Source organism: Urocampus carinirostris, chromosome 1 (genome assembly GCF_059441175.1).
Source record: "Urocampus carinirostris isolate Australia breed hairy pipefish chromosome 1, RoL_Ucar_1.0, whole genome shotgun sequence".
Taxonomy (NCBI): domain Eukaryota; kingdom Metazoa; phylum Chordata; class Actinopteri; order Syngnathiformes; family Syngnathidae; genus Urocampus; species Urocampus carinirostris.
Window position 1 is genome coordinate 48,699,237 of NC_142349.1, and position 27,220 is coordinate 48,726,456.

Sequence of the window (27,220 nt, forward strand, 5' to 3'; positions counted from 1 at the left end):
ATTTTTTAAAAAATTCCTTGTTTTCACTTTGCATTAGTGCTGTGGCATGACTTGTAACCACTGCAGCAAATATTATTGCTACTGCTTTGAAAGAAGAGCCAAGTTGGCCTTTTTTGAAATGTTCTCTTTTAACCACACATACTTGACAGTGCAATGCAATAAATAAAATCAAAAGATTCACGACAAGTGTATCACTAAACAAAATAGCATTATATTTGCCAATCCGCCACATCATGAATGATTTATACAAGATGTGAAGATTCTACAAACCATAACACTTGATCAAAACAGCCGCCCGGCACCCATCCTACTCCATGTCGTTTGCTTCCCCACATAAAACAGAAAGTATAAGTATCCATGGATACCAGTAGCAGGAGAAACCTCCTGATCTGATACACCTTCATCGTCATATCGCTGTTGTTTTCAGTGAGTCCTGCTGCTCCTCAAAGATGAGCGTTGATTAATAGGGAAAAAGGCTTGATTCTGTTCCAAATCTTTGAATAGTTTTTTTTCCACATTCACATTGCACAATACATTATTCTAAATATAATTGGTTACAGTTGGATACATTTCATTTTGATAATTCAATATTGATTCATAAGCCCAGATGCAATTTTTTGGATGCTTTTATTAAAAATAATTGTAAAGGGACATAGTGTATTATTGAATGCCTCATAAAAAAAACTTTATTATTTTTTAAAAACAAGATTTATTTGAAAAATAAACAAAATACGTGAACTGTCATATAAACATGCATTTTTGTTGGTAACATTTGTATTTATATTGCAGAACATGATCCTCACCTAGAGGGAGTTGACATAATTGTCAAAGGTTTATTCTGCACATTCTACAAAATAGTATTGAAAACGTGCTCTTTCCTGGCAACTAGAAGAGCATGAAACACACCTCATCTTTCCCTTCTTATGACATCCCTCTGCTATAGCCCTGCATTTGCCTAGCACGCAAAATGTCCTGAGTTTGAGACTGGGTGGAAATATATTTTGGCGTGGAGAGGGATGGGTACCACCAGGCTTTACTTGCCTAAGACACACCACAGGTGCCCCCATGACCCTAATGGTTAAGTTATCCAACCAACCAACCTACCAATCAACCAATAAGGAGAAACGATGGATGCCAGTGTACATACACGAACGTTTCCTTCCAGTTGTCGGCAAAGCACAGAAAGGGCACGAAGGCCGTTGTGCCTGGGAGAACCTCATTGTTCCCCTTAATGGCAACCGTGAAACAGGAAAGCACAATTTGTTTTGTCCTTATTCTGAAGCGTCAGGTCTGGGTTTAACAGGAAGGCAATGGCAAACGCAACACTGAAAATTTCAAAACTGATGTATTTGATAAGTCCATTGTACGCTTTTTGGACATCATCCTGAAGTGGAAAGGTGTCATATGTTATCTCCCTGTGCACACTTTAAAACAGTGGTTCTCACATTTCCAACTAAATGGACCTCCTGAGACCTTTAAGCATCTCTTATTCGATTGCCATCATATCACGGCTAAGCGGAAGAGGACGTGTGACATCAGAATGAATTGTTAGCAGACGTGCTCACGGATGCTAATGTCGTAGCGTATCTAGCAATTTGAAAGTTATCTTGCAACCGGAGGCTGAAGAGAGTTTTTCCCCCTAAATATGAACGAAAACCAAAACCTCACTTTCCCTCTAATTAATGTGTTCTGTGTTTTCGTCCGAAGTGGTCTGTTGATTTCGATGTTACGCGGATAACGTGGAAACCGAGCATCCTCGAAGGAAATGAAGATGAATGAATTGACAGTTCGCAAGCGGAGGAAGCTGATAAACGAACTCGGACAAGTTTTTATCCGAGTGTTTTACTTTGTAATCAATACTTAAGTAAACCACAACCAAACTCAGTTTTGCAATTCACGCAGGGGGGTTAGCATTTTTCAACACATCAGCAGCTGCAGAAGATGGCGTGCTGTGCGCCGTGTGCATGTGTTAAATAAAGAAATAGAACAAGCTATGGAGACTGTGTCTATTAACACACTGTGCCCTGTGGTCATTAAAATATGGTCATGCTAAGAAGAAGAAAAAAACGGTGGTTCAATTACACTCCTTTAACAGAAGATGGCGATAATGCCCAACTCGATTTCTTCCTTTTCATTCAACCGACCCAGTCTCAATTGTGTTTGAGAAGGCCCATATTTAATTATTATTATTATTTTTTTATTACATTTCCCCGTTTTTCCTATATTAATGCGTCCCAAGAAAGTTAGTGATAAGGGAAAGGAAAAATGGGAAACAGAACCAACAATGATCAAGTAGAATAAGGAAATGATTGTGAAATACTACAATATTGTATGAGTGTCTACCATTGAAAGTACTCATTAAAGGTACCATAAATGGTTTAAAATGTTATATTTCTAGCCTTTTTACCAGTATATTGATCTTTGTTATCGATATCAATTAAGGAATTATAGTTGTTTGGGTAGACAATTTGTATTATATTACTTGGCATATGTGGCTATTTTGAAGCTGTGAAGGGGGAGATCTGGGAGACCCTCTACAGCACATGTTCAACCTGGGCCTGGAACAGGGGAGGGTCCCCCAGCTGTGGAAAACATCCTGCATCCCCCCAGTCCCAAAGAAATCAAGACCTGAGGAACTCAACGACTTCAGGGCGGTCGCCCTGACATCACATGTGATGAAAACCAGGGAGCGGTAACTATCAGAGGAGAATGTGTAGAATTTGTCCAGACCTACAAATACCTGGGTGTGCAGCTGGACAATAAACTGGACTGGACTGCCAACACAGAAGCCCTATGCAGGAAAGGTCAAAGCCGACTGTACTTCCTCAGAAGGCTGGCGTCCTTCAACATCTGCAAAAAGCTCCTGCAAATGTTCTATGAGACTGTCGTGGTAAGCGCCCTCTTCTATGCAGCAGCGTGTTGGGGAGGCAGCGCCAGGAAAAAGGATGCCTCTCGTCTTAATAAACTGGTGAGGAAAAACGGGCTCTGTTGTGGGCACAGAGCTGGACAGCCTGACAACTCTAGCTGAGAGACGGGCACTGAAAAAGCTGCGGTCAATCATGAACAATTCATCACATCCACTATACAGCATCATCTCCAAATGGAAATACACCTTCAGTGACAGACTGCTGTCACAGTCTTGCTCCACAGACAGACTGAGGAGATCATTTATTCCCCATGCCATGAGGCTCTTTAACTCCACCCGTATTTATGTATTATATTCCTTTTACTTATTATTGTTTTGTTTTCAACACAAGGATACTGCTGGAAGTGTGAATTTCCCTATGGGGATGAAAAAAGTATATATCTATCAGATTCAGATTCAAATTCAGATATACTTTATTGTCATTCGTGTGCACGTGTATACAGAACGATAATGTCGATAAATCTGACCCGGAGTTTCCTTGAGCGTCAGCCGGGATAGATAAATTAACCATGTCCTCGTCAGAATTATAGCCAACCTCATCCTTTTTAATATATATGAAAAAATAGAAATAAGAACAATAATGAGTATAAAAACGGATACAATTTACCTGCAGATGAAATGAGTCACAACATTAGCTTTTCTGCTGGCTTTGATCGCTTTCATCTCTACAAGGAGAATTAACATTTTAGTAAAACAGAAACAAAACAAAAATAAATCCAAACAGCTTGACAACATCAATCACATTACTGTGCATGTTGAGAGATTTGTCAGCTGGGGTTATAATGTTTAAAATTAACTTCTTTTGTGGAGCACCAAAAGATGTGTCTTACCATTAGCAGCTCTCTCTGTAGACTGCCAACAAAACCCGCCTATCTTTCTAATAATATGAGATGTAGGCTTATATGCGAATATATATGGTACTTGAAGTCTTTTTGGTTTTGCTGGACACTTTGTTTAATGAAAAAATATTTTACCATCTCTGCTTAAATCTCTAAATTCTTTCATAAGTTTAATTGGATATTTTTTATTTACTGGACTTGGGTCATCAGGATGTTATGGTGGGTCCTCAAGTCAGACTAGTAGAGAACCACTGGGCAAACCTTTGGATTGGGTTAAACTAAATAAGCAATAGAGCCCGGCGAGGAGTTTTGGAAATCTTGGTTGAACTTTTTTACCAAATACAGTCTGCAATCCAACACCTCGACAATACATGAGGAAAAAAAACAATGTTGGCCAGGCAGATACCCAGTCCGTTGGATTATTGAATCCGCTATAAAATTCTGAGTGTGTCAAAAAGAGAAGCGAGCCTCTTAGTCATTTCTATCAAAGTTTATGATGTTTCCTTAATAAATGCAAACAAAATTCTCCTTCTGGACACTAAAGGGCAGTACAAGATATACTATCAGGTTTAGGAGGCCAAGCCTAGTAGATTGATTTGATATGGGCTAGTTTTATTGCCTACGCATGGCTAAAACCTTTCATTTCATTTTTATTCATTTAAAACCAGTACAAATATTAAGGCAAAAAAATATATTTTTCAATAGCTCCTACCTGAGTTTGTATAGCTCGGTGAGCTAGTTCAGGTGTAAAACTTGGCCCGCGGGCTGTAGTTTGGTATAATTAGGGACAGGTGTGTGTTGAATCGGCTCAGGTGTGTTGTGTTCCTAATCCCATTGGTGCCCTCTGGGGGTAGACGGCGTGCCAGATTGTGATAGAATAGGGAGATAAATGATGCAGTTTGGTCACTTTGGGTCTCCGTAGTTTGTTTTCCTAATACAGCGACATGTAGTGGTCAAATAATACCCAAACTGTCCCTTTAACAAAAAAAAAATCTCTACAAACATCACAACTCCTGATGATTGGAAAGAGAGGCTAAACTTATATTGTGCCATTTCTATGAAAACCAATAATGTTGGCTAAGTTGACATGTTTCACACTGCCAGTAGGAGCAATGAGCCAAAGTTAATGGCAAACGCAGCTTCTAGTTTCAAGGTATCACTGCTGACTTACCAGGTTGGTTGCTTGAGTATTTTGTGCCAAATATCGCAGGAAGACTCCATCACCATCCTGTCTATTCAGACCGACTCGCGTTAGAAACATGCTCACAAAGTAGTATTTTGTTTTAAAATCCCCAAATGAATAGTGACTGTTTGCCTCCCTACCTTAGTAACATCTGCAGTTTAGATTCAACTTCCAGGTGACAAAAGGCTTTTTAGATTCCTTTATTACTTATTGATTTTGTTCACGTGTCATTTGTAAGTTAATTTATTGGTTATTAGAGGATCCATATTATAAATTTATAGTAAGTAAAAGGCTCATTGCCCATAAATAACAACTATTGTAGCATTTACCGGTAATTGATTATTTTCAAGGTTGAAGTTGACAAATGTAGTCGAGATGACCTTGTGTATTTCAGTGCTTAAAGGGACATTGGAGATTTTTCAGAATTCAGCGCATCCTAGTGGTAAAAAACGCCATTCGTCAAAAAATACAATATCGTTAAAAAAAAGCATAGAACACTAACTATCAAATACACAAGAAAAAGTATTGTTTTTCTGAGGTGAAACCAACTGACGTTTTTTCAAATGAAAGTAGGTTCATTTTTAAACAACAGATTCGTAATTATAAATTGGGGTGAAGATTCATCAGGTCACAAACGACCAAAGTAAAAAAGTATAAAAATTGGTCAAAGCACAGTGAGAAGCAGACCATTGTTCGTAAACTGCTTCAGTGCTATATTTTGTATGTTTAAGGTTTATACACGTATGTTTAAGGCTTGTATAAGTAATCTGTATTGTTTTGTACTAAAAAATAAACATTTCATAAAATAATATGCTCTATAAAGATAAATAAAGTTAAGTTTAACTTCCTTTATGAAGATGAGCTTCAAGACTTCCTCCGTGGTAGAAAGTGGCCAAAAAAAGTGATCCAACCATTTTTTCAACCACATCAAGCTTTCTTATTCCATTTTCATTTAGAAAGAAACAGCTCGCCTCTTCTTTACACCAACCATATTGAATGGATGCACGATATATTAAACAATTAAAATGTCAAAATGAAAACATATTTCATGGGTATTTAATCGATGCAGTTATTTTGCATTGTAAAAAGACACAAATTGTACATTTTTCCAGCACAAGTTCTATTTTTTTTCCAAAGAGCTTTATTTCTGTTGAAATTACTTTCATTACATCAAGCGGTTCAACTAGCAACGACAAGTCAATACTTTTCATTTCAGCCATCTATTATAATCCAATGTCAACGTAATAAAAGTAAAAAAAGAAATAGAATGAAAACAAAGAAAAAAATGCGCACAAAAAGCGGCGGTGATTCACACATCATTAAATATATTCCTCTGATAGACATGATATATTAGTATTAAAAGATATTTAACCACCTTTTCAATTTTCCACCAGTGTTCGCCGAAGAATGAAAATGAATACATGGAAACTTTTAGTCCGCATTTTCAAAGAAAAAGTGACCCCTTTTGAGAAAAATGTTCAATAACGGAAGTTAAACTTATTTTGCAAGAAAAGAAGTCTTAAATTAGGGGGTGGTGGGGGAGTCATTACATTCTTCACATGTGCATGCTGCTCTTCGGTGATGCACTGCGTAAAATCTGTTAATTTATTACTCCACATATAAAACCAAATAAAAATACAGCCAGCAGTCACCCATCTTCATTTTACTGTAGTGTTTTGTTCGATCCTTGATAGTTTATTTTAGATTGTGTTTCCTAGAAATACAAGGGACCCTACTTATTTTAAAGAGTTTTCTTTTGTGTGTATTTGGTTTGGCTTACGACTTCGGCGGATGGAGAACAAATATTAAAGGGACAATGTTTATATTTTAGAATATCCTAGTGGTAATAAATTGAATCCATTAAAAAAAAAGAATACAGACGCTCCCCTACTTACGACCGTTCGACATGTGAAAAACGGTCGATACGATCATTTTATTTGAGATGTCGAAAAATCTCCGGACATTGCTATAAGTTACATTTTGTATTGTGTGCACCTTTTTCAGGGTACAGGACATTACTCTAGTGCTTCATTCCGCCACTACCGGTGTATGGCGCTGTGAGAGGTCAGCCAGCATCCACTCTGAAGAAGAAATCCTCTTCCTAGTTCATGTGTAAACATACTATACTGTATCTCCAGCGCGCTAAGACATTTTTGTTGTTTAATATGTCGTGCATCCATTCAATATGGTTGGTGTAAAGTGTAGAGAAGAGGTGAGTCGCTTCTTTTGAAAAGAAATTGGAATAAGAAAGCTTGATGCTGTTGAGAAAATGGTTGGATCACTTTTTTTCAGCCACTTTTTAACACGGAGGGGGAAGTCGCCTAAGTTGAAGCTCATCTTCCAAAAGTAAGTTAAACTTAACTTTATTTATCTTTATAGAGCATATTATTTTATGAAACATTTATTTTTAGTACAAAACAAACAGGTTACGTATACAAGCTTTTAACATACTTATATAAACCATAAACATACAAAATATAGCACTGAAGCAACATACGAACAAATTCAACTTACCAACGATCTCGTTCGTAAGTAGGGCAGTGTCTGTATTGTTTAAAAAGTTGAATCAGAGAAACTTCTAAGGCCCTTGAGGACCAGGTTGCCAACCCTTGATATAAAATCATAGAAGTACATTTTTAAAATACTCTTACATCGAGGCTTTTGCATTTATTTAACTTATTCATACTATAGAGGGAGCTAACATAATTGAAACCGAAAACCTCGTGAAAGTCTGGAAAAAAATATAAAAAATTTAAATCGAGTTTGGTCGCTCAGAATCTCCATCGTATGTATTTTTCCTTGTGCTTTATAGCACTCGTTTTCTGTTGCACGACATAATATAGTGACAACTTGCGGTGAAATGATTCTTACAGTCCCTGTAAAAAAGAAGCATCAACTACAGAACAACAACTGTATTTGAAGTTTCAATTTAAAAGAACAGTCTTCAGCAGGTCAAGGTCATTTAGACTCCCATCCCAAAAATAATACAACTTTTATTCACTGTATGAAGCGTGTGCAGCGGTGCACCTAACACAATGTTAAAACACTTGTTTTGTGAAATAAATACAGTAAGAAAGATCGAAGGGGCTTTATCTCACTACACACTTATGTCACAAATTGGTTACTTGTTGTGTGATTTGATTATATCATTATACAACTAAAAAACAGGTTAGGTGATAATAAAGTTAACAGGTTGGTTTCTCATAAAAAAGTAATACACACATACATTCAAAACAATTTATCAGGGAAAGAAAAATTATTATCTGTACAAGTGGCACGTTCCAATAGTTAATATCACACACGCATTATAAGTAACTATACATGTTTTTTGCATCAAATGGCAAATAGGGTTTAAAAGCCATTTAAGAAGGAATATGAACATATCTCATATGCTCTAAAAAGTCCACTAGTCAAAGTAAGTGCAGGGTTGCCGTGTCTGTTCTATATCTAGTTGATGCTAGCACATCTATCTTGGGTCTATGTATGCACATCACATTACTTTACACTGCAGAGTTCACAAGGAAACCTGTTGTTCATAAGAGAGGGCCTGTGGTAGCATGTTTTGCATTTTTTTTGCAACATTTGAGGAACTAGAGGTGTTTATCAATTGACTCTAGGAGGATAACATCAATTTAGGACATTTTCTTGAGAGCAAAATCACAGAGGTTTAAAGGATTTGAATGTATTACGATGTAACATCAGGTGCAAACTCTGCAAACAGACACTCAGGAACAGAATGACCATATTATAAGCTCCTTCACATTTTTCTTTTTATGAAGTCACCCTCAGTCACCCCTCCTACTTTTCTAGCACTGCTTCTTCCAGTTCTTTACAAATCAGATTTTTCATCCACCATCTAGCATTTCCCTCTCTTGTCGCGCTGCTGGAACTTCCGAAGTCGGCGCCCCCAAAGGTCCTTCCAAGGGATGAGCAGGCTCCCCTTGTCCGCCACCACTCCGCTTTGCCCGGGGGAGTCGTCCTCATCCGAACCCATGAGGAGATATTTCCTGCCAGGTTTGATTTTGGGACACTTGCAGGCCAAGTCCTTGGCACGCACCCACAGAAGCTGGTCCCCGCGCCGGATGCGCTGCTCGCCCTGTTTGTAGACTGATATGATGTTGACGGTGAACTTCCACCACTCGCCTGCCTTGTCCCCTTTCAGAACGTGGACTTGAACAGCTGAGAGAAGACAGCAAAACAAGTATTTAAGGATGGAAAAGACACTGGACTGTAGATTTGCCATTACAGGTCAAATCGGGCCTAAAAAAATCCGTCCCAACCCAACTCGGGCGCGAAGGTATTCTAGCCCGAAACAGCCGGAGCCCGGCCAATTTACTTGATTTGAGGGACAGAGCCCGAAGCAAATATTTAATATATATATTTGGTTTTAATGACTCTGCATTTTTCCACCTAGAAAGACTTTTCTAATGTCGCACAGCCATTCTAGTTCATTCATTCATTTTATTGTTTCATTCTTCGGTAGTTTCTATTTTTTGTAATCGTTTGACTTGAGTTTTTGCTGTGTCGGCAGTATGTCATTCAACAATTGTCAATCGAATGCCGTTTTGACTGTGGCGTACCGATGTACAGTATGAAGCACTGTAAAAAATGCTCCATTCAATGTTCAGTACATGTACCTTGGATGACTTCAATTCTCCGTGCCATCTGACTGTCTACTGGTAGAATCAAACATTCTCGAACATTTGAAGTTTTCTGTTGTGGTTTCTGTGGTAGAACTCCAGACTAAGCTTCAGGCTTAGGTCTTCAATCGTGAACTTCAGATACTGTAACATACCTTTTTCTTTATTGCCCTCTTTTGATTTTCACAGCAATTCAAATGACAACATGCGGTAACTTTTTTTATACTGAAAGAACAAAACTAAGTCATCTGTGTTGTCCGTTAATTTACAAGAAAGGCTCTCCTGCCAAGAACTATGAACATCTGTCAGGCATTTCTTCAAAAGGTTTTATGTTGAACACAATTTCGTTTATGAATTTACTCATATGTTTGCTTTGGAAAATGTTGACTTGACCAAACATCGATTAATCTCTGTTTTCCAGGACAAGACATTTGAATTACAGAAGCATAGTTTTGAGGTTTGAGGTTTTCATTTTGCCAAGGTTTTTCTAAACCACATGAGTCAAACTCATGGCTCGCGGGCAAAATGTGGGCCACCACATCATTTTTTTTCATTTGCGAGAGCTTAAAATGTCGGCGCATTTAAAAATAAACAGGTCAAAAGAGTGCTTCGACAAAACACTACAATTTACACATAGCTTGTTGACTGTGATTTCCTCAAAGTGACGGGCCAGTGTCACTAAACGGCAGTATTTTGTTTTGATGCCAATGGGTGGGATTGAGAAATAAATAATCCTAAAAATGTTTCCTGATCGTGCTTGTATCTAGACTTGCTCATATTTCAAGCAAACGTTCCGCATACGAAAAACTGTAAATAAATTAGTCTGTTCCCAGCCTCCTAAAAGCATCCTAGTATAACATAAACAGCTGAAAAACACATTCAAATAGTACCAACTCAACAATAATATATATAAGATGATGATGAAATGACTGTAATGAATGAGGAGTTAAATTTACTTTACATAACTATTGCATTTAGATACATTTATAAGCTACATCAGGCCCTTTGAGGACAGCCATTACGCTGAGGTGGTGCTTGATGAAAATGAGTTGGACACCCCTCCGCTAAATAATAATTTTCCAAATAGGAAGTTCATTAAAATATTATATTTAGGTTGATCGTGTGTAAGTACCCTAAGGTTACTGAAACAGTATTCTCGTTTGCCCACGTCCCTGCGTGCTAGACGCATCATTTTTGCTGGGGACGGATAGTGTCAAATCAACGTGCATCCCCGGGACGCAACTTTTTGGACACAAAATTGTCATTATTACCCGATTACTTTTTTTTAACAACAATTTACCGCACTCCAAACTTTTTGTCAGGCAGATCCGCCATTGTTGTTTTGGTCTCGTGGTTCGAGTTTTCGTCTGCACGCCGATCTCGGCAAACGAGATCTCATTGCTTCGAGATTACGTCATTGTTGTGGTGGTTGTCGTCGAGTGAATGTGAAGGTTAAGTATTCCTCCGAAAAAACAATTAGTATTAGGTGAAAATCAACACAAAATTGGTAATTTATTCAGTGTCAGTAATAAGTCGAAACATAATGCAGAAAGTGCTAACAACAGCAAAAATTCCGGCACGAAAAAACGTCGGAGAAATTCTTCGGAAGATCACGGAGGCAAGGAAAACATGTGTGTTGAAGCGAATGATTCGACGAAAGAAAATAAACAAATGAATACTCCTAGCAAGTAAAGGACTTTTCTGCCAAAATGGACTAAATTATATTCCTGGTTACGCTATGAGGAGGATGATAATGGAGGCTACATGTACCCAGCGTGACAAAAAAAAATGGATTGCATAAATCATTTCGCAATACAAACTCCCAGAAAAGCACATTGGATCGGCAAAACGACAATGAAAAACCACAAATTAGCTATGGAAATTCCGTTGCTGCAGGAAGAGAGAGGCACGTATGAACGGATACAACATCAAACTGCTTTGTATTACCAATTAACTGTGATGATTAAAACTGAATGAAAATATACATTAATATTTCAGCAATATTGTTTTGTATAATGTACAATATTGTGAACTGAAAAATCTGAAGTGATAACTGCTTTGTATTACCAATTAACCGTGATGATTAAAACTGAATGAAAATATAGATTACGATAATTATTTCAGCAATATTATTTTGTATAATGTACATTATTGTTGTGAACTGAAAAGTCTTAAAGTGATAACTGATTTGTATTACCAATAAACTGTGATGATTAAAACTGAATGAATATATAGATTTATATTATATATTTGTCGCCGATTTACAATTTCAACCTCGATAACACTAAATTTTGGGGACCCATAGATCTCTGTTGGGACCCATAGATTTTTGAGCACGCGAGTCCCTGGGACCCATCACTTTTCAGAGGTAAAATGAACACTGCTGAAAGCATTTTAACTACAAGACAAACAAACATTGATTGGCAGCACAACTGTCTGCTGAAGTTTAACTTCTCGTGAGAGAAGAGTTACAGCTTCTTTGCCGCCGGAGCCAAACAGAATGTTTCTTCTCATTACTTTAATTGCGGCAACAGAGATGCGTCTCTGCAGCGGATCTGGCCTTCATGTGCCTCCAAATATGGCTTTCATTTCAGCTGTGTAATTCATATTTATTTAAAAGAGTGCGAACAATTCTCATCTTAAGAACACTGGCTGGACTGACAAGAAAATTCTTAAAAAAACAGATGAATGTGCTTGGAATCATGTTATTGCTTCATTTGCGTTCCATGTAACCAGTCTTGGGGAATAACAGAATACATGTAACGGTGTTACGCAATTAGGATACAAAAAAGTTTTAATTGTTTTCCGTTACAGTAAAAGAAAAAAAGACCTAATCAAATAACAGGTATACATGTTTCAAATAAGGATTATTTTGCAGGATTACAATTTTTAAAAAAAAGTATATATACACATACATAATGCGATAGACAAATTGTAGTTAACGTAATTTCAATTACGGGCACTAGAGAGACAGAGAAGTACTTGGATTACGTTACTGGTTACATTTTTAATCAGGTAACTAGTAACTGTATCTGATTACATTTTTAAGGTAACCCTGTCAACCTTGAGTATCATAAACAGTGTGCTATGTTACTCCATTCGCACCACGCATAAACCTCGGTTTGCAACAGCAGACTCCCTCCAAGATAAGTGTTCATGAAGGAAATCGCATTTTATTTTGTTAACATCGTCTTATTTATCTTATTACTGTATTTCGATGTTCAATCTCTATTTGAATCGGTTACTAGTGACCGTGAAAATGTGTTTTATAGCTATTTAGGGTAATTTTGGATGCTTTTAGAAGGCCGGGAACAAATCACAGTAATCACTTGCTGTATAGTGGTTTACTTACTGTGTTTTTGCTACTTCGCGGATTTTCATAGTGCATTGTGGTCTGCATCGTGATTGGCTAAACAGTGGAAGATGTTTTCTATTGCCAAAAAAGTTGTAAAAAAAAGTCGGACCTTTCTCCCTGCTGAACTTGCACTGCAGCCACAGGCACTGCCTAGTGGCTCCCTAGCCTTTTTTCAAAAATGTTCGATAATGAAAAACATACGGTTTCTGTAGGACAGAAGTGGAAGGTAAGTATAGTTTTCCATAACGTCCACATGATGCCAGGAAAGTATCATGTAAATTAAAGTGTAACAGGTAGTTAATCCACACAGTTGAGCAATAAAACAGTAAGAGAATTTTAAAATGATAATTTGACAGAAGATAATTCTGTGGTAAAAAAATATATCATTAAGTACAGTACTTCTATTTGTTAAACAAATACTGTAGATTGGGTTCATTCTTGAGTAATACCTAATTGCATAATTAAATAAATAAGTAAAGATTTCTACTTGGCGGTTCTGGCTATCACAGGTCGTTTTTGGAACCTAGGAAGAATAAGGGATTACTGTAAATGGTTTTAAATGAATTCATATCGGGAACATTTGTTGGTTACATGAGCAATTCGAGATACTGGCACGATCTTGGAAGAAATTAAGCTTGCATGTGTAGGTATCACTGTAATATGCATTTTTGCGTCTTCGTAACTCTTATCTGATTATTGCATGACACATTCCAAGATCTTTGCATCTCTGGCTCAACAAAATGACTTTTTGGAGATGATGGCCAGCTGATTCGAATGAGGCAAACAGGACGGAGTGGGGCCAACGGCCGCATATGTGTGAATGCACAATATCGCACACAATATCAGAAGAAAGAAGGTTTGTTGGGCACAGGAAATCAAGCTCTCACAGCCCTGCCATTCAGTCGCGGCCCTCTCCTTCATCCGCACACATAAAGGCCGCGTGAAGAGGGAGGGTCGGGAGGAGAGGCCACTGTTTGTCTTCCCAGCCACAGAATAACTTCTAGGACGATCAGAACCTAGTGAACGATCCCCGTTCTGCTCCCAGAGCCCTATCCAACTCCCCAGCGTGAGAATCTACTGGAGACAGCGCCCTCTCCTCCGCCGCGTCCTTGTCTCGCTTCCTCTTCGTATCCTTCACCTTTCTTCCTCTTGAGTATCTTCTCACTTTGTGTTCAAACAGGCACAAATCCCCACACGTCCAGCCACTCGCCCGGAAACTAAATAGCCGCCGGCAAAAGAGGCTCACTCAGCGGCGGGTCAAAGACTGTGTATGGCAAAATAGGAATTGGGGAGGAAAAACAAAAGTTTTGTGAGAGGGACCCATAAATGCGAAATCGCACCACGGCTGCCAAATGAGACGAGCCGGCGGCCAAAGCTCCCGCCAGATTAAACTGTCTCAACTATGGCACTTCGGCTCGACACGGCGTGCCATCAACGGGCTAATGACATCGAGGCTCACTCCACGGCAACTAAGGGTGGGCGTAACGATCCGAATATCGATATTATCGATACTGAGCAACAGAATTGGGGATAACAGCCTTATGAGTAACGCCCTCACTTAATGGCGTTATTTTTTTCCAACGAAGTTGTCTGACTAATGTTTTTTTATTTTGAGTTTGCAATGACGTTAACTTTACTGACGGTCAAAAGCGGTGCATCACGTACGTTTTTTGTGAGTATTTATGTACATTTTTTGTGTTTACGTACGTTTTCACAAATGGTTTTGGGTGTGTTCACGTACAGGCTGATTGTTATTTTATTATACTGTTTTCTGTTTTTGTTGCACTTGTTACTGTTGTTGGTGAGGTTCAATAAATATTACAAGGTTATATTTCACAACTATCTTTCTGACCATATACTTCTTTATCAATCGATGAATTACTTTTTTTCATGTAAAAAAGTTTTTAATTTCCTCGATTTAATTCAACTATTGACGTTTTGGAAAGATAGAAAAATATTGCACATGGCAACAGAATTGTCTATATTATGGAACAATAAAAAAAATCCAAGTGTTTTTTTCAAATAGTTTGACAATAAATAAAAATACATACAAATTTATGCTATACACCTGCAAATATGTAAGATCCAGAAAACATCGTATTTTGTCGATGCTTTTTTTTTACGTTTTTAGCCTTTTGGACATGTTTAGCTTTTTAATTTGTTTTAATTGCACTAAAAAGAGAAGCCCTCCAATTTCATTATACTTGTATAATGACAATTAAGGCCATTCATTCATTCTTGCATCAAAATACGACTTGAGGCGCACTTTGTCCGGTCAAAGTGCCACTAGAGGTTCGTCGCTAACCCAGAAGAAGGTTGCACGATAAAATGTGGTCTTGAGTCGCCCTCTGCTGGATTTAAGTGACACTACAAGCAGTTCCTCGCAATGTGACAATTCAATTCACTCTTATTTGCAATGATTTTAACGAGCTGATTGGTGAATTAATCACATGACATCGAATCGATGAAGAAAATCATTGCCAACGCTTTTAATGATGGATTTTATCAGTTTGTTTTTGCAGCCCTGATCAGTATTGGGTAAGTATCAATCAATACTACCTTGTATTTGCCTACTTGAATCGGATCGCTACGCAAAATTCCTTTATCGTCTCCCCCTAGTGAAGACCACCATCTCATCCGGTTATCAGCTGAGAGCACCACAAGACACCTGCTAGCTTGGACGAAGTCACCAAGGGGGTTCCTGCGCCTTTGACCGCAACCCCGGCACGTCGGTAAACACGCGAGGCTTTGATTCATTGTTCTCCAGGCTGTGCACGAGGGAGGGAACGTATGTTCCGAGGAGGACGTCAGGCGAGAAAATAATCCCTTTGTGGCGGCCGTCTCCGTAGCGACGGCAGCGTTGAAAACCAAAGATGGAATCAACAAAACATATTTCTTTCTCTCCAAAGCGGCCATCCGTCACGTCTGCTTAATTTAACACCTGTTTGCGCCCCGAGGAATGTTCACTGACGGCAGAACGCGCAACTGTGTTTAAACAGAAGGCCCCTTCCCGTGACCCCTGGGGTTGTCGGCATGGCCGTGCAACCCCCGCCTGCTAATCGGGGCCAGAGCAATAAAAGTAAGGCGACAGGCCTGAGAAATGAATTAAACCCAAAAGAAAATGAGATGGCACTATAGGAAAAAAGGCTCCAGGAGGAATCATCTCCTTCTACAGAAATTTCAGGGGGACAACCAGCAGGAATTGTCTGACTTGTTTGACTCTGCCTGACTTGAAGGGGTCCTCCCATACAAAAACAACAAATGAGTCATAAACTGCAAGGGTCCTAAACTTTTTCCAGTGAGGGCTACATAACTTTTCCCTTCTCTGTTGAGGGGCTGGGTCGGTTCGTCACAGAAAATGTGTGACGATTGTGAGAACATCTAATTCTAAACTTTTTTACAAATCGTGATTTGTCCGTGTGTGTGTGGGTGTGTGTGTGTGTGTGTGTTTGTATGTGACGTATAGGCTTCAAAACAGCTGGACCGATTTGTATTAAAAAAAAGGTACACAGTTGTACACTCGCCTCCGCGAGTGTATTTCGTTAGGTTTAGTGTCAAGGCACTTCCAAAAAATACCAACAAAATCCTTTGATTCCACAATAGAAAAGTACTTTATAAGATACATTCAGCAACATTTTTGGCTATGATATATTTTTCTAAATATTAAGTGAAATATATATTATATAAAAACTATAGTTGCAATTTTCATGGCCAAATTCGATTCGATATTACAAAATAATGACAGATTCAAAGTGGAATAACATTCTTTTTAATGAAATTTTATCAATTCACAAGGGCAAAATGAAATTATTTTTGTTATTTTATTAAAATCTAATCTAAGATCCAAATATCCATAGTATCGACAGTAAGCAATTGGATCAATTCTACTGTCCTGGAACTGATACTTCACTTCTTCAACAGTGTCCTCAAAGCGCCGCTTCGATATGTACAGAGCACAGTCCTTCTCTCTCATCCAATGCCCTTGGCCGCTCTCTAAGTTCATGCCTGTTAGTGTGACTGACAAGCTAAATATGACAGAGGAAAATAAGAAATACAGCGCGGTGTGGACTTTTTTTTCAACAACAGAAAAGGAACATGTAAGGCGTCATTTGTGTGGTAAAGTTTTCTGCTACTGTGGCAAATTACAAACACATGAAAAAGTTGACACTACAGAAAGCAACCAAATATGTAAACATCTTACTGTCCCTGAACAAAAAACCTGTAAATCCGTTGTCAATCTGGAAAAAGAGCCAAAAGCGCTTGTTCGTTACATTGCAGTTATTTTGTTTTGACTTTTGCCCTGTAGCAACTATTGTAGTGTAGAAGCATTTCTTATTTATACTGTTAACGGGTTTTTAAGATTGTATTGTTAACACTATTTGTACTTTACGACTTTATTTTTAAAATATTGTGCAACGGCAAGTGTAGTTGACATGTTTGCATTGTTATTTTTGTATTTTTGTTACATTGCTTCTTTTTTATTAGACTCTCCTGTTTTTTGTCTTTGTCTTTTGTTTTTTTCTTACACTGTTAACGTTTGAATTGTAGTTGTTTAATAAAAACTGGAACATTTTCAATGCCTGATAAATTTGTGCTATGCTAGTTGTAATTATAAACTAACTGAAGCGGGAGGGTTCAACTATTTAATGATCATGACATTTCCAAACAAAAAGTATTGGTATCGGATCGGTATCGATTGGTACTTCCATGTATTCCCTTGGATCAGATCAATACTAAAACTCTCAGTATCGCCCAACCCTACAGTGTGGCGTTTTCTGAAGTACTACAGAGGTTTTGGTTGTAAAATCCAGAAATAATGTTTCCCTGTCTCTCTAAATTCCAAACAATAATTCTTTTCAGGAGCGAATGTCATCACTTCAAAAGAAAGGACCATAGCAAAGCAGAACAAAGCAATTGCGTGACACAACTACCGCAAACTTCTGCTTGAGGTTGTTGAATGCAGAAGCTCATCAAAACATCTTGGAAGAATAGGAGGAGACCCACAAATCATTTGGAGAGGTTTTGATTGGGCCCTAAAGTATTTTCAGGAAATCCATTTGGTTGTATTTTTATCAAATTTCGATAAGTTGCTTAAGGAAATGTTGTTGTTTGTTGCATTTGAAGAAGGATTGTGTTTGTTTACATACATTTGTGGGAATTACCGGTAATGCATATACTTAGAGTTCATATAGTGCCAATTAAAAATGATCTCTTATTAAATATAAAACTTTAATAACGATTTCTAAGATAAACCAAGGGTTGATTCATCTTTTGCGTTTAAAGCAACAAGAATCTGTTTCACATATGTGGGTTGGCTAGCCCCGTGCTGCATCTCTGGGCTGGGGGTTGTTGGTTGTCCTGGTGGCGTTGCTTCGGTCCCTGGGGCCAGCTCTCGGTGGGTGCTGTTCCCGGGGGTTGGATTGCCGTGCCCGGGTGCCACTAGCGGCTCAAGGGGTTGGTGGAGTGGGGCGGGGGGATGAGAGGGGATACTGCCATGTTAGAACCTCCATCCTTTTTGATTATGATGTGGGTTTTTTGTATGTTCAACTCTACTGTCGCCTACCATAATTCGTGAGAAAAATCCCCTTTAAGATTATTCAGATGATACTGGTATCTGCTGCTTACAATTTTCCTATGATAATTAATGCTCATCCCTCCTTTACTCTTCTTCAGAAGATAGGCACTAGCCTCTGTGAAACAAAATCTGGTGAAGGAAAGTGGCAAATAGAGGAAGACCATGTGCTTGTCAGACCTACCACCCCAGCCTACCCAATTATGTTTGCTTTCTGTTTCAGCCTGCTGAGTTTATGAAGTCAGGTATCACAATGCTTCATCTGCTATTCACCTCTGTGGGTTTCTTGTCTGCTTGAACCAGCTAGTCAAAGATACGTAGGAATTGCCAGAGTATTATGAAGAAATATACTGAAGAGCACAATTTCATGAACACATATACACGCACATAAAAAAGCAGCAATGATGCCATAATGTATCATCTCACCTCAGATACTCTGAGCTCCTGAAAAAAATATATTAAGTAAGCAATCCCTAGTAATCACTACTTTTAACGCGTTTTACTTTTCAAGGTTTTGCTAGTTCACGTATCTGCATAATGCATTGTGTTCTGCTTTATGGTTGGCTAAACAGTCTCACCGCTTATTTTTATTTGATGGCACGGTAGTTATTTGTAAAAAGAGAAATAATATAAAACGTTTATACAGTACTTTTATTCGTTAAAGAAATGCTTGAGCCTGTAAGGAACCTCAGTCCAGAAGAGTGCAGTCCCAAGAACAGCTAAGGTACTGCCCAGAACCCTCAAACACCCAGGCCTCTGGTAGAGCGAACTGAATGTAAATACAACTCTATCCTACTCTGCTAAAGTACTTAGTCACATTTTTACTTAAGAACTCTGTCCACACCTTTTTTTTAACCAGTATTGGTGACAAAAATGGATCTTATGTGACTGCACAATGGAGACCAACTTTAGGTTGTATGTGAATAGTATGGGGCAGTGATCTGAACAGTTTTTTTGTCCTGATAAAGTAGCAATATACGCACATAAGAATCTTCCACCGGCAAGTAATGACATGAGGCCTGATGAAAGTACATCACTGTTGAAGTCATCAGATGCAGAGAAGTTCATGGTGTGGATGCTCCGCGCCTCTAACTATTTGAGACATTTGCTCCATGCATGAAATGAAATGATCTGCATTTGTATAGCGCTTTTCAAGTCAATGACTTCCCAAAGCGCTTTACAATGGGCTCCACATTTCCCAATAGCGGCCTTGCAGCCATGTAAGGCGCTAACCTGCTTATTGGGGGTATTAGGCGTTCAGTGTCTTACCCAAGGACACTTCGACATGTAACACGGACGAGCCGGGATTCGAACTGGGATCCCTTGATCCCAAGACGAGCGCTCTACCTCCCGAGCTACTGCCGCCCTGGGCAAAATTTTGCATTATAGAATCACTCACCAAAGTCTTTTTTGCAGTACTTCTTCATGGTGATCTTCATTTTCCCTTTGAACGCTTTACAGTGGGATTCACAATCTGGAAAATACAGGAAATATGCATTTGGCAATGTATTTATATAGTGCAGCAAATGAAATCACACAGTGGTTCATAGCAGGGGTTGGCAACCCAAAATGTTAAAAGAGCCGCCGTATTGGACTAAAAAACAAACATGTTTGGAGCCGGTAACAATTAAAAGCTTTATATAAGCCTTATAAAGAAGGCAACACATACGCTATTACATATATACAGTGTACACTATATTCATTGGAAAACGTTAAGAGTGTTTGTGTCATGTTTGTCCTCCTACAGAAACCATATAGTTTTCCATTATTAAACATTTTTTAAAAAGCGCCAGGAAGCGAAGGTGGACCAAAAAGCCACAAATGGCTTTGTTGCCACTTTTTGTTGACCCTTGGTTCATAGCAATTTTTTTATTTGATGGGTCATAAAAAAAGGAAAGTGGGAAATGAGAGTATCCATTTAATTTTGTTCGCATTTTTAACAGGCAGTGATTATGTTCCCGCTTAATTTAGTTTCAAATGAATGCTGCATATCAAGCGGTAGACAATTCTTTTTTTAAAGGACTAAATACTTAAATGTTTTTTTATAAAATGGCACGATCTAATTAAAATGAGGTCACATGATAAAATGTGTGTTCATTTGAAAATTGGACAGTACCTTCATCATTGTATCTCTATTGAATGTTCTGCTTGACATTCAAATTTAATTCACCCTAAAATCCAATTACAGTTCAACATACCCAGCATATTTGCACTGGACATTAATAATTGATTGACAGAATAGATTATGTGTTTATTTTTTGACTAGTGATCCCCAAAAATAAATGAATGAATATAAAATATTCAACATTCAAATTATTGTTTTTAGGTAATATTATAAGAATGTCCAGTGTGTAAGTTGCAGGACATTTATTTAATTCTAATTGAGTCTGCCTACCTCAAAAATACTGGTGCTCACTCTGAAAATGCCAAAAATGCAGATCTTAAACTTAACAATTGTACACAACTACTGCTTGCCTTCCTCTATTCCTGAGCCACTATTTTTACTTTGGGTCCGTTATCTGGATAGCGAACCATCAGGGATATGCTAGTCATTCGGAGGTACACAAGGTCAATGCATACCCCAATAACAGTTAACCGTTGACAGATCCCTTAACCATCTGGGATGTCAGGGCTCCACTGAGGATGCAACTCTGATGGTTCCTAGCCCAAGTCAAGTCAAGTCATTTTTATTTGTATAGCCCTTAATCACAAAGAGTCTCAAAGGGCTTCACAGGTTATTACACATAAGCAGTTTAGGTTATTCATATGCTATAGATTAAGATCAGCACCTCCAAGTCCACAACCATGGTGCACGGCCAAAAAACAGTGGCATGCTCTTTCCATGCTGGGGAGGAGATCATGCCTCAAATGGAAGAGATCAAGTACCTCGAGTAAGGGTAGGATGATACGGGAGATCAACGGACTGATTGGTGCAGCGTTTGTCATTATGTAGTACCAGTAACGTTGTGTTGAGGTGAAAAAGAAGCTGAGCCAAAAGTCAAAGCACTTGATTTACCGATCCAACTTTGTTTCTACCCTCACCTACGGTCACGAACGGAGGCCAATTGGAGTTTGACCGAACTAAGACTTTGCTAAACATTGCTAAACCTTTTTAAGACTGCCTATCAGTTGTCACTATGGAGTATATTGTTGAGCTATAATTTGAAATACCTTATAAACCTCCCGCAAGCCCATGATTGGGATTCCCAATGTCCCACTTTCTTGCATCCGTTGTCCAAAGTAAGCTGGCCACAGTGGAGGTTAGGTTAATCTTAAGATAATCTTCATGAGGTTTGGAAGTCAACGGCTAAGGCTATATGTTCTATCCTACAGCACAGAATATTTTGAATAGTCGTCAATTTATTACATTTAGTGACAGGATGGAGAGAGACGACTGCTTTTAGTTTCATAATGAGGGAACTGGTGGTGAGACCAGAGGTCTAAAAAAAATCAAAATTGAAATCATTTGTTCTTTCCACTTTCCACTGACTGACACAAATTGGAAGCAGATCATCATTTTGTGTTGAGCGAGCTCGATCTGCGCGGTAGACTTGTGCTGCTTTTAGTGGAGGGTGGGAAAGCTGGGCTGGGCTGTTTTAAAACAGGAAGGTGGGAGGAGTTGAGCGAGGGAGGGGAAGTTTCTGCTCCCCTGAATATGGACAAACTTCATTATATCTTCCAACTCTTCGTCCAGTCGCCCCCTTTCTTCCCCATTATACTCTGTGTGAATGAGGTTGCCTGGGTAATCATGGAAGAAGAAAAAACGCCCCCCCTTCTCCCTCTTAAAAAAAGAGACGTTTGGTTTGCGCTTTGAAGAGGATTGAATTCATGTATCTCAGGAAAACATTTTTTTTGCATGAAATGCTTTGCAGTGAGATTGAGGCGATGTAACATCAAAAAAAAAAAAGAAAAAACGGAAATTCCCAAGTAAATAAAATTGACGAGTCCATATTAAGCATGCCGAATTTCCATGTGAATGTGGAAGGAGGCTGGTTGGGCCTCTATTTGCCTCTGGGGGCCTCCATTACACCCTCCTCCTTTGATAGGCGACTCTGACATTGCGCCCCTCCGAGAAATTGCCGCGCGCTCAGAAGCATTACACCCGCGGCGCTCATTAAGGTCCGATCTCCCGTCGGGAAGACAAACGCCCCCATTGTGGCGCCGTGCAGGAGCGCCACGCTCATTCTTCGGGGTCGTCGGAGGACCACACGGCTTCTAATTTGGAGGGTGGTGCCCACACACAATCCTTCACAATGTCGGGCCGTAAGTCTTTATTTGTCGTCGGGAATTGCAAATGAGTCACCCCGCGCAGGAATAAAAAAGCGAGACTGAACGGCATGACTTGGGGAGTCCCAGCTTCTAATGTGGGGGGGCTCCTACTTGAGAAATGCCTGATTGCTCATCATCAGTGGTGTGCACAGGTAGGTGGTGCTAGAGCTCCTGCCCTTCTGCTAAAGAAAGTGAAATGTTATCTCTTCTAACAGTAATTAGGAAGTGGTTCAGACATCAATGATGACTTCCCCAAACTTGATTGTAAAATGTTTAAAAAGGTGTTAAAAGGATTTCATAAATCAAATTTAAATTGACTTCAACATACGTGCATATTTAAATATTCAATGCATAAAACTTAGACTTTAGTTATATTTTTTATGAATGGGATAAAAGATAGCATAGAGTAAAAGGATAACGCCCTTGTTTTTAACACAAAGTGAAGATTTAAAATTTTGTACTTTTGGTAAAACTTGCTCTCTCTGATTTTCATGACTGGTGATTAAGACCTCTGTTTTGTCCCGGTTAAGCTGTGGGAAGTCCTCTGCCATCAATGCCTTAATGTAAGATCCTCTTCCTCCCTCCATCTCACAGTACCTGTTGCCCATCTCAGCTCCATGGGGAACAGAGCTTTCAGCTGATCTGCCCCCTAACTCCGGGATTCATTACCAGCTGACTTTCGAAATTATTCTACCCTGTCCATCTTCTAATTGGGACCCAAAACCCATCTCTTCCAACGTGCCTAGCCATAGAAAACTACCTCACATGCCTCCCTTTTTAATTGTACACGGTCTTTATTTTTGTATGTATCGCTTGTTAGTTTAATTCTAGGTTTTATACTCTGTGTACAGTGACCTTGGGTGTCCTCAAAGACACTTTGAAATAAAATGTATATCCATTATTATTATCATTATCTAAAGTACTTGTTAAAAGTATCTTCTATGACTTGTGTCATTAGGGGATACGGCAATATACAGCTTTGTGTCATTTGTGTAACTATGAAATCTGACCAAATATCTCCTGATGACATCCCAGATTATACACTGATTAAAAAGTCCAGGGCCAAATCCAATCCTGTGGTGATCCTAAAACAAGGAGAGGGGTAAAAGAGTACAGGGGTTTATATTGACTTGAAACCTAAATGCTCCAACCCTAAAATAATTCAAAAGGATATCCTTTTAAGGGGGGCTTAAAACGCATAAGCAAAAAGTAAGTCAACATATTCTAAATATATGAACAAAACACTTGGTAATCCAAAGGTATCATCCCTCATGGTGTTTATTAAGAGTGGGGCAACCAGTTGCAAACTTTCGGCCCATTTTAAATCTGACTCAGCCTAATTGAGGGAACTCTCTAAACAACAAGTTCAGAGAGGGCCTGTACCTAATGAGCCGTAAAGGAAACATACTCCCCCCCCAAAAAAATGACACCAAAGCGATGGGTAAACACTGCCGTGGCACACCGTCTTTTGCAGCCCCATGGTGACTCTTGTAGGAGCAAAGGCACAATAGTGTCAGCCTGGGTTGCACAGTCGGCCTTGATTGAAATACAAACTGGTGCAAATGAAGCATGTAATCAGATTAAGGGTGAAAGCTTAGAGGGGTTGCTATGCAGGCGAGGAATACAGGCAATGACGCCACAGGGGGGGCACAAATAAACGGAGCATGCTGATGTGGTTAAAGGATTACAAATAAAACATATGATAGTTGCCATGTTTTATTAACAATATTTATGCAATGTCCATTTTTGAATAATGTGAGGGATTTTATTTGAATCACCATTTAATCAGAATGTAATATATTTCCAAACGTTTAAGATTACCATTAGGTGTATTCCTCATTGTGTAAAATACCGTCCTTTGTAACTTTGTATTTAATTTAATGTTATGTTGTGTTATTTTATTTCTAATTTATTCTATTCTATTCTGTTCTATTCTATTCTATTGTATCTAAATTTCAATTAGCTTTTTATGGGGATATTTTTTAAAGTTTTATTTCATTGAACATACCTTCGAGGCGCTGTTTTCTACTTGCTGACGCCATCCTTCTGCTTAAATCATATTAATAGCCTCTGTCAAGCTCATTGTGTGAAAGTATGTGCATTTCAGAGACACTCTTAAATAAAAGTTTCTTTTTTCATATGTTTTGGGTTTGGGTTGGCAATGGTCTTTTTTTGAAATAGGTATTTTCTCACTTTCACCACTTCCATGCTACACTGACAAAATACTACAAGGAAGAGAATGAAATCATTAACCCCAGGTGTGCCATATACAAGTTTGGCTCAAAAGCTGTAGTTCCACATTCGGCCAGAGTCGGAAGCATATGCTCATTTTTCCAATTCAATGTTTGGCACTCCAGCGCGTAGCAGCCCGGCAGCACACACAACAATTTTGGCAGCCAACGATCCACCCCTACACTCAGAAAATGAATACCATCTTGGCAGCAGATGGTGCCACCGTAATAGATTTATGACCGGTTGATAGAATCGGTTCGTATAGTAGGTTGCACGTTACCTGTAATTGAAAAGTTCCAAAAGGCTATTACGTTTTTTTGGTTTTCAGATGCTAAGAAGGAAAAAATACTCATGTAACAACTAGTTATGAAAAAGTAACTTTAAAACCAGCTAGAATAATCCAGTGAAAACATCCTTCGGTCCATTATCTGCACCACTTGACCTCATTAGGGTCTCCAAGCTATCTTCAGGCAGTGGGCAGGGGACAACCTGAAGTGGTGGCCAGCCAGTTGCAGGGGACACTGGAAGCTGGATTTGATCCCATGACCTCAGAACTGTGCCGCGTACGCGCTAACCACTCAGCTGCCGTGCCACCCGGATGAAAACAGACTTTTGATAATTGTAATGTTTGATAAGAAGGTAAATACATAAATACAGGCTATTGGATAGTAAACATGACCATATGCACATGAAATCCATAAATAAGAAAACAACAAATTTCTCTGTGTAAGGAAAAAAAAATGGAAGTTGAATGTTTGCCTGGTTACTGACCTGACGTGTCATCGTAGCTGCTGTAAGTCGATGTAGGGGATGCAACTGGGATCTCTGCAGCACAGAGAGGAAGCGTGTCATTCATCGTCATTTAAAGAGAAATGTCAACATGTGTTTTGTTCATCAGGGCTCTTTTTCCAGCCCTGGACCATAAGTAACATATCTCCGATCGTGCATAAATTACACCATTGTGGTTAAACTTGAGTTTGTCTTCATGGCCAGGCCCAAGCGTCTGTTGTAAATGAATTTTGTTTAAAAGCTGTAACTGTTGTCGAATGGCAGGGCCACGAGAGAATCGAATTTACAGTGGTAACTCTTGAAACGAGCACCTATAAAACACGCAAATATCAGTTTACAGGTTTTTTTTTTAACCAAAATCTATCACTGTATACCAATGAGAATACAATTCACGAGCAGTTCTAGAGGCGACCACTACAGACCGCTTGTGACTGCTTATCGCAAGCGTCAGCTCGTTCAGTTCGCGCATGCAAACTGCTACAAGCAAAAGTAAATAAATAAATTGTGCTGTAATTTTTTGCGTTGATTTAAAGTTATAGTTACTTCAAAGTGTATGAATACAGTCAGTGCTTACGTATCATCAACAGTCTCTTAATCTCGTACCTGTCAACCTATTAATGATTGGAAGTCCTCCTTACAAAGCGATAATAAACTGTACACAGACAAAACAGTACCTACTCGCAGTAAGACAGACTAAGGATATACGGCGACATTTTTTTTTTTTTTTGGACTATCCACCTGTCATTGTTCTGTGTATGTTTTCTATTGTTTTGCCCGGTGGAGGATTAATTCAATCCCCCTCTTGCGCAGAGCAGCCCAGAGACACGCTCTGCGAGGCACTCTGCCCCGTGCTAGGTAGCGCACTCAGTGCTGTGCGGGTGGGGCACTGAATTTATTTCGCAACACAAATAAAAAGAAGCACAGAACAATAACAGGTGGATTATTGTTTTTTTTTTTTAAATCAGCGAAATGAAATGTGAAAATTCGGGTTGATTTAATTGGAAGAACTGTATAAGTATATGAACTCATAATTAGAGCATACTGTGGTTTCAGAAGGTTTTGATTTGTGAATCTATTTTTAAGAAAAACAAGGCCCAACAAAAGGCCATGCTTTTACTGGGCGGAAAAATATTTACAATTCGATGAAGCACTGTGATTTATTTAGTACATAATATGTATTTATGAAGTCCAGATGTCTTCACAAGTGTGATAAAATCCACAGTGCGGGGGATTTTGACAATAGCACCATTAAACCACAATGCAAACCACAATAGTAATTTGTTCCATTTACAAGTTTGAACGTTTTCTTTTGAATGAAGGGAAAAGGCAATTCTGTAATGCTTATATTTTGTTTTGCTCAGTCATACTACATATGATGTATTTATTTACTCTAATTGTACTTTTTCACAACACAT

At 38.8% G+C, this 27,220-nt stretch overlaps 1 protein-coding gene across 1 annotated transcript in view; it reads right to left on the reverse strand.

Annotated features, from left to right (window-relative positions):
- Window positions 1-5,988: 5,988 nt before the first annotated feature.
- The window catches only part of ntn1b (netrin 1b), an 82,364-nt gene continuing 61,132 nt past the window's right edge, over window positions 5,989-27,220 (reverse strand). The window contains exons 6-8 of the mRNA XM_088343221.1: window positions 25,788-25,841; window positions 19,915-19,989; window positions 5,989-9,127 (exon numbers count right to left, since the gene is read on the reverse strand). Of these exons, the coding sequence (XP_088199347.1) occupies window positions 8,805-9,127; window positions 19,915-19,989; window positions 25,788-25,841 (452 nt within the window). The 3' untranslated portion in view covers window positions 5,989-8,804. The remainder of the gene's footprint in view (window positions 9,128-19,914; window positions 19,990-25,787; window positions 25,842-27,220) is intronic.